Genomic DNA, 8,692 nt, shown 5'->3' on the forward strand with positions numbered 1-8,692 from the left:
CTCTCATTTTGTTAAAATGAGGGATCCCTCACTTGAAAATTCCTATATATATATATATATATATATATATATCGTGTGTCAATCGATGGATAAAGAACGATATCATCTTAGAAAATGAAAAAGACACGGAAAAATCTGTCAAAGAAGTGCTAAAGTCAGTTCCCAACAGAGATCATGAAGCATACAACCACATAATGCACTGGAGGAAAGTGCAAGGGATATGGTTTTCATTAATTCACAGAGCAACAAAATACAGATGCAGTAAAACCTTAACTAAACTAATTCCCGACGAATGGCCAATCACATTGCAGCTATTTCCCATTTGAAATACAGGCAATTATTTCACAGGTCAGGAGTTAATTGGACAAAATGGCAAGACCTCAACAGCCACAAGAATGTTCTTGTTCCTCAAAATTTTCCTATCCGAGCAACGGTGAATGATATGAAGACCTCTTCTTTACAATTCACTGCCGAGTGCTGATTCAATTGTGTATCGGGCTCCCTCCGACGTGCAATTCAACTGTCTCAATCTTCTCAGCGGCTGTAGCAGCTGCGGATGCAGCCTTTTCCAAACCCAACCTTTGTAGCTCAGTCAAGAAACCATCAACATCAGCTGCATTAATTTTGTAAGGGGTGTGGGAAGGACCTGGGAACGACCCATTTGTTACTTCTTCCTTGTACTCTGAAAGAGCCTTGTTTATGACATCTCCCACACGCGCAAACTGCTTGCAGAACTTTGGGGTTACCTGCAAAAAGAAGAATTTAAAAATTCCAGAAGTCAGAAATATGGGTGTGCAACACAAACGGAAAACTTGTATTCGATATGAACAAAGAAGGGTGTGGCGTGTCTCAATACTATCAGTTTAAAGCAAAGACGATCCCATCGAAGTGGCTAACAGTTTCAGAAATGGCACTACCACATCATACGTGACAAAGATTTTTATGAAGAAATTCTCTAAGGATGTCATTTTTCCTTCGGAGAGATATTTACATAGGAGGAGTAATCAAGAGTGGAAATGGTCCCTTCGGGGACATCCGATAAAATTAGAACAATATAGAGAAGATTAGCATAGACCCCGCGCAAGGATGACACGCACAAATCGAGAAATGGTCCAAATTACTTATCAAAAAAGAGAGTGGAAATGATGGAATTAACCTTGGCATGATGTGGGTGTTGCATCATTCCCAATAAATCATGGTAAACTAACACCTGCATGGCAATGCGATCAAGAATTAGAAGTGTCCCAAGCCGCCAGTGTCAAGTAGTATCAAATTAACTTACAAATCTAACACGAACAATGGGGTACAGAAAATGTTAAATCCTAATTCAACCTAAAAAGTCTACTTGCGTCAATACCAATACACAAAAGTATTGGATGAAAATAGGAGAAAACATGGGAACAGAAATAGTTTTCTTCCCTTGAAAAGGAACTTTATCTACGGTCAGAGAATCCAGCCATTCAACAGTGTCAGAAATGGTTAAGATATTCCAATTTTGCCTGTGCTCGAACAAGTAAAATTGCTACAATGAAGTTAAAATGCCCCAGAAGATTTTAATTGTAACATAAGTCATTAGTTTTCTTTAGCCACAATATGTTAATTGTTTCTGCTGTGAGCAAACAAAATACATGGGGAAAGCAATAGAATGAAGTTTCAATATGCAAGAGGAAGTGAATTCATGAAGAGGCATCAAGCAGAATCATAGGCAAGGAAACCCATCAACTTGACAGGTAAACGATCTCCTCTTTCTTGCGTTCCACTTGAACACAGCTTTTACAAAGAAGTGTTCCCATTTCTAACGGAGAAATGGGAAAACAGAGAATAGTTCATAATTTGAAAGTAATGGTTGTCTGGTTATATGTTGTTCTTCCACAAGGGTAAGAAATGAATGCGGATTCCAATCATTACAAAGTTCAATTTCCGATATCTTACACACGTCCACAAGGAAGTTTAGTGTGCATTAAACCAAACCATTTAATGACAACTACTTGGACATGAGAAGTCCACAACAACTATGATGATATACCACACTGCATGATTGACAATTATTTGGACTTGGAATACCGGTTTTTCTTGTTTTGCAAAATAGATTTTACATCGTTGGTAGAGCATTAATTATTGTTTCCTAGTGCTGTATTACATTCTTCTCCAACATAGTCATGCGCCAGAAATGTGGGATGGTTCACAAAGCAAACTCCAAGTTCATTGCATGATAAGACTCCACAAATGAAGACATGATACTGCTGTTGCAGAATCAGAGAGTAGTTCATATCGCACTAAAAGCAAAAGATACTACACACAAGTCAGCGAAGTCAAATATCCCAGCAATGATAGCATATAGGGAGATGATAGATGTAAAGAATCAATCAACCTGACCACTGCAGAAAGGTCCTGCCCCAATACCAATGGTGGGTATTCGAAGAGCAGATGTCGCAGCAGCAGCCACAGGTGCAGGTACACATTCCAAAACAACAGAAAAACACCCAGCTTCCTGCAGAGCCAGTGCAGTCTCAACAACCTGCAGAAACAAAGCTAATTGAGCATCACACCAAAATAGACTACATATATCCTCCGTGAGTAATACATTAGTATATGAAATCACATAGAATCGATTGGTGTATAAATGTATGTATAAAGAGAGAGACACCTTGACAGCACTAGCGACATTCTTGCCTTGCGGCCTAAATCCACCAAGAACACTGATGGCCTGAGGAGTAAGCCCTACATGGCCCATTACAGCAATTCCGGCCTCCACAATTGCTTTAGCTGCTGTGATTCTTGACGGTGAACCCCCTTCCAATTTAATCGCATCCATTCCTCCTTCCTTGAGAACCCTAACTGCTGTATCAACTGCCTGCTCATAAGGAAAACTGCAACATCACCAACCCTAGACCATTGAAACTCAAACTTAACATCTCCAGGTGCACCCTAGTCCAAAAAATTAGGCAATATGCTCTGCGCCTTGGCACAGAGAAAGAAAGCATGAGCACACTAATAGATCAATATCATATCAAAATCATACACGATAGAGAAAGCATATGGTATCACATACTTTAGCCCGCAACTTCATTAGAACAAAATAAGACACAAACTGATCAGACTTGGACGGAAAATTTACCTTCCCAACTCTAGGGTCCCAGAACACCCAAATTCTGCCCCTGGTAGACCAATCATAATTTTTCACAAGACTCCACTCTAAGTTTAGAGCCCTAGCCCTCCTTTCGCAGTTTAACACTTTTCACTCTATTCTCGACCCAACATTAATGGTTCATGTAATATGGGCAAACAACAAGATTACAAAACCAAACCTGTGGTGTTTCATTAGCACTGAATGATTGACAGGTGATTTATTGGCACTGAGGTGATTGACAATGCCTTTTGGATAAGTCGATTAACCATAATCTGACTCCACAGCATTTATTAAATTCTAAAAGCATCTTACATTGCGTAAAACATGTGGTTGGATCCAGGCATTTAGTGGGAGGGAAACGAAATAGAGTAGTCGCAATACATTTCCCATAATGTGACAACAAACAATGGATTTTTGACAATGAATTCATCAGTTTCTCCTCATTTCCTTAACCCTGCAAAAAAACAAAAAAAAGAGGAGAGAAAACGCTTCTACTGTTCTTCCTTTTTCTTTACTTTTAGTGCCACGTTTCCCTCCACTTGATCCGAACACAAGCACAAACATGAACTCAAGAAAAACCCACTGCCAATTAGAGGACAACTACAAAAAAAAAAACATGCTTTTCAAAAACAAAAAAAAAAGGACCAGGAGAGATGAAGCACCCCAAGAGTGTAGAAGTGCTTTCAAAATGATGTTGGTTCGCTAGTATCAATGATTTTCTCTTTTGACGTCTCTAATACCACAACTAAACCAAACAATAACTTTAGCTTGGCAAGAAACGTAATACTCCATATCCATATCATAAGATATAACTTCTTCTAATGGTTCACCTAAACAACCAATCAAAGCAATCCAATTAAATAAATAGACATATGTATAGCCACCTCCGTAGTGGGTAGTTCAAGGTTCGAAATTTAACAAGCAAGCCTATCCAGAGCCAAACTTGAGTAACTATAATGAAAAGAATTTAATGAGCTTAAAGAATAGTAGATTTGTTAATTATTTAATTGATCAATACCTGACGAGTACTGGACTCGTAAGTGCCAAACGGGAGGTCCCCAACGAGCAACGGCGTCTTAGCCCCCCGCGCCACGGAGCGGCAATGGACGAGCATCTCGTCAAGTGTAATTGGTAAAGTGGTGTCGTAGCCGTGAACCACCATGGCGGCGGAGTCGCCGACGAGGCAGATATCAATGCCGGCGGTGTCGAGGTGGACCGCAGAGGGGTAATCGTAGGCAGTCACCATGGTAATAGGCTCCCCCTTGCGATGCTTCTGCTTTAAGTGTGTTAGGGTCACCCTTTGGTTAGGGTTCTGGGTCTTGGGTCCTCCATATACGGTGTTTTCTGGGACGTTGCTCATGCATCGGATGAGGTTGTGGAGGTGCAGTGTGGTGGGTTTGGTGACAGAGGCCATGGCTCTGGAGAGAAGTGCCATTGCAATTCGCAGAGAGAGAGAGAGAGAGAGAGAGAGAGAGGGAAGGGTTTAATTGGAACTGTGGTGTGGAGTTATTATTGAAGGGAATGGAGCAGCCATTAATAAAGAATGCGCCACCTGCAAGTGGGAGAAATGGGTAAATGCAGATGTATTTCTTAACAACCTCCCGGTTTCTTGATTAAACAATTTAAACTTGTACTACCTTGTGCTTTTGAATGAATGTACAAGTCCCGTTCAGCTAAATAAGTCAATTGGCTTATTTTTTTATTTTTATTCAATTTTTTTTGTATTTGTTAGTTTTTTGTTAATTTTTTAAAGATTATTACATTGTCATGACAAAAGAAATCTAAAAAGTAAAAAATTACGATCGAAACCTATTTTTTTAATAAAGACAAATAAACCAATAAGCCAATTTTTTCGTCTTTATTAAAAAAAAATTAGATTTCGATCATAATTTTTTACTTTTTAGATTCCTTCCGTCATGACGATACAATAACTCCCAAAAAATTGACAAAAAACTAACAAATACGAATTTTTTTTAATAAGAACAAAAAAATATGTCAATTAACAGGGTAGTCTTCCAACTGCTGACCCAAAATTCATATTTTTATGGTAGACTAGGTGATCGGCTCGTGATTGCACAAGGAGTTTCATGCCTGGTATCTTGAATGTGATTATTATACATTCCAAACACTAATGCGACACTAAAATCTCAAATCTCCGACTTTTGCTCAACATTCTGAACACATGTTCATCAAACATCACATGCACGAGATTTTTGCGTGCTAGCATGCGCGATCACCCCAAAATTCACAACATAATAACTTCTCTTTCCTGGAATATAAACTAATCATCATTTATAAGAAACAATTTACAATTCTTCACACACAAACGGTTAAAACTGAACTCATTAAACTCAATAGACAATCTCCTGAAATCTAGATGGGACACCTAAGCCTCATTCCACGACATGCTTTGTGCATACGCAACTACAATTGATTTTGCCAAACATCTCCCTTAGATGTTTTATCAAACAACTACGAGAAGTTTTCTACTTAAAAAACAATAATGTTACGGGCACATCAATCGGGCACACCCTACCAAATCACTCACACATACCACATCACTCACACATACGTGTGAAAAGTTTGGATTTGAGGTACCTTTTGAGTGATCAATGTACCTTCCATTTCAGCAATGGAAAGAGAATGATGCTCCTCATTCGCATTTTTTTAGGTATCCTGGGTATATTTTGTTCACCGTCATAGCATTAATATGATATGTTAATGAAAGTTATTGCGTCCCCTTGTTTAGTAATTCGCTCCATATTCTGCAAAGTTGTCAAGACAATCCAATGTTTCCAATCCATCTACTTGAATTTCATTGAATAGAAGCAAATAAGCTAATCAAAGGAAAGGAAAGGAAATTACCCCACAGTTTGATTGTCCAGCTCTTTCTGGCAATTCACTGCCACCACAGTCAGAAAGGAAATTACCCCACAGTTGGATTGTCCATTTTTACCTAAATCCAAAACTGTGTTTTGTCTTATTTACAACCAAATTTGATGACCTGAACAATCTTTGCACAATGTAGCAAAACATTATTTTAGAGGGAAACTAAATGAAGAAAAAAATTGATTTTTTTAGTATGGAAACGAAAGGACTTGCTTTCCCTACTAAATCTCTAATCAAGCAGAATCAATTATTATACCAATTGAAAAATTAGAAGCCCAACTCAAACTACCAAAAAACGAAACCATTCACAGGATCTCTGTTCAACCCAAAATTGAAGCAAAATATAACCAGGGGAAATCAGAAGCCATGACAGTTCCAAGCGCAAGTACTAAAACACTTATAATTCCCCGGGCCAACCTGATTCTGCTTTTGGGAAAAGTTTTTTTAAAGAAAAGCTGCTCGAAAACTTTGTCAAAGATGCTACCATTTCTATGCTTTTTATATTCTGCTTCTGCTTTACAAAATTAGGATTAACCCATCTTAAACTTTGACAAAACCACAACGAACCTACGTTGAACACAATCCAATATCTATGTATTATAGCGCACATACAAAAACAAGGAGAATCAACTTCAGATGCTGCTCTAAATAAAGAGTTTTTACCCATTACATGTTTTGACGAACACCCACATGGAATCCCTGTTGAACCCAATCCAAAGTCCTTCAAGTATATTCGAAAGATCGGAGAATCAATGAATAAGAGAGATAGAGAGTACCTGACCGATCATCTTATGCTTGAGAATCTTCTCCTTGTCCAAAATCTTTATAGCCACATTCTCTCCAGTCTCTAAATTCCTAGCAAACCTCACCTACTTAACTCCTAGACAGATGTGGTAATCATCCATAAAAACAATCACAATGTAGTGAGCATAAGTGCATACCCAAGAGTCACCCAAAAGTGAACAAATTCAAACAAAACACTTCTCCTTTTGTAGCATCTCAAATGGTAAATCAAACAAATCAAACCAATTCATTCAAAACCCACTCCCAGTTCGTAAAATAATAGATCCTTCCAAACTCAAACCATAATTTACTCATTAATAAGAGAACACTAATTTCTACGAGAATTCTAAATACAACTAATTTACCTATCACCAAAAATATAATAATAATATAACAAATAATCTTTACTGTAGGGTTCAAGCATACAAGTATTCTAATTCTTTCCTTCACTTTTCTATGCAACCAAACACGGCATTAGTAGTTCAAGACTACTCCCGACAGATAGAAACCTAGAGTCAGCAAGATACCTATATTCTCAAACGAATTTTCCCTCTGAAATCGGAGAGAGGAAATTGCGACATCTTCTTTCTAATGCCTCCGGCATCCATAATGTGCGACCAACACATGGTATTGGCAATCTTACTCATCTTTTGCTAAACACTTTAATGGACTGATATATAGTATGAGAAGTGAAAGGGGTTATTAAAAATCTTCAAGTGACATACAATGCGAGATCCATAATATTTGATAAACCAATCACAAGGAAAAAAAAACATATACAACTCTGAAAATTGTATTGATGGATTACAAAAGAATAAGAAGCTCTGTGAGCAAACAAAAGAGAAGCACTTACAATAAAGATGACAGAGAGTTGCTCCTCCTCCACCACGATCCGCCCATGGCTTCCGTCACTTTCTTCTCTCTCTACTCTGACGTATCCGAAACCAGACCACCAACACCACCTCTGTCAAAATATTTAACCCCGAAAGAAGAACAAAAATAAAAATAGGCAAGAAGAACTTTTCAGCCTACCGAAACCCTAGAAACATTTCCTTGACACAAAAAATTTAAATCCACACGGAAGCTCATTGTTTCCCTGACCACCAAATCGATAAGGAAAAAAAAAAAGGCCATCGAAAGAGCTCTTTCACAACGAGAAAAGCTCTTGAAAAGGGTTTTCCAAACATTGCGGTCTCTGATTATTTCAAACAAAATTCCAAAAATTACATACATAAGTAATTAATGGTAAACTTATGAAGTGTATAAACGGCAATTCAAATGTACAAAACATTAACCTCCTTAGATTCCTTCAAATTAAACACTGCCCTCCCTAAACTCCTACATCAACCAGCTTACTATAACTCTATAATGTACAAAAAGTGAGATCTCAGAGTTTTTCAACGGCATTTTCATGCATCATGTGTAGTTCCATGTCCGTTTATATAGTCAGCAATCTACGCTGCAAGTCCAACAGAATATCTACAAAATCACAGGAAGTGTATAAACGGCAATTCAAATGTGTACTACATATAGATGGTCCATGGAAGACTTTCTCATTATAGTAACGAACCAGTTACATTAGCATTTCTATTTGCAACACTCACTCAATTTCCTTGCCCCAAAACCAACGGTAAATCTTCTCCACACTATCCGAGGCAAAGACAATAACTCAAACTTCCTCTGGTTCTGCAACATTGACAGAGACGAAATCATAACAAAGCTATTTCAATGCCTTGATAAACTGTTTAAGCTACCCAAAATCGCAATTAAAAATACCATGGGGAAAGAACAAGATTAACTCTTAAGAGTTCAACTAAGTGCAAGTTAACATCGCTCGAGTGTATACAATTTGAAGCCCATGAACACAGCAGATGATAATACACAATTGGA

At 37.9% G+C, this 8,692-nt stretch overlaps 1 protein-coding gene and 1 non-coding gene across 2 annotated transcripts; one reads left to right on the forward strand and one right to left on the reverse strand.

Moving 5' to 3' along the window:
* Positions 1–200: 200 nt before the first annotated feature.
* On the reverse strand, positions 201–5,665 carry LOC131333177 (3-methyl-2-oxobutanoate hydroxymethyltransferase 1, mitochondrial-like). Its single transcript, XM_058367545.1, has 5 exons — positions 4,149–5,665; positions 2,648–2,854; positions 2,372–2,518; positions 1,157–1,210; positions 201–746 (listed from the first exon to the last, which is right to left on the reverse strand). Exons 1-5 carry the CDS (start codon positions 4,563–4,565, stop codon positions 483–485), a joined length of 1,089 nt encoding a protein of 362 aa, XP_058223528.1. The 5' UTR covers positions 4,566–5,665; the 3' UTR covers positions 201–482.
* Positions 1,020–1,122, forward strand: LOC131334980 (U6 spliceosomal RNA). Its single transcript, XR_009202376.1, has one exon. It is a non-coding gene; the product is annotated as a U6 spliceosomal RNA (small nuclear RNA).
* Positions 5,666–8,692: the final 3,027 nt, after the last annotated feature.

This window comes from Rhododendron vialii, chromosome 7a (assembly GCF_030253575.1).
Source record: "Rhododendron vialii isolate Sample 1 chromosome 7a, ASM3025357v1".
NCBI lineage: Eukaryota > Viridiplantae > Streptophyta > Magnoliopsida > Ericales > Ericaceae > Rhododendron > Rhododendron vialii.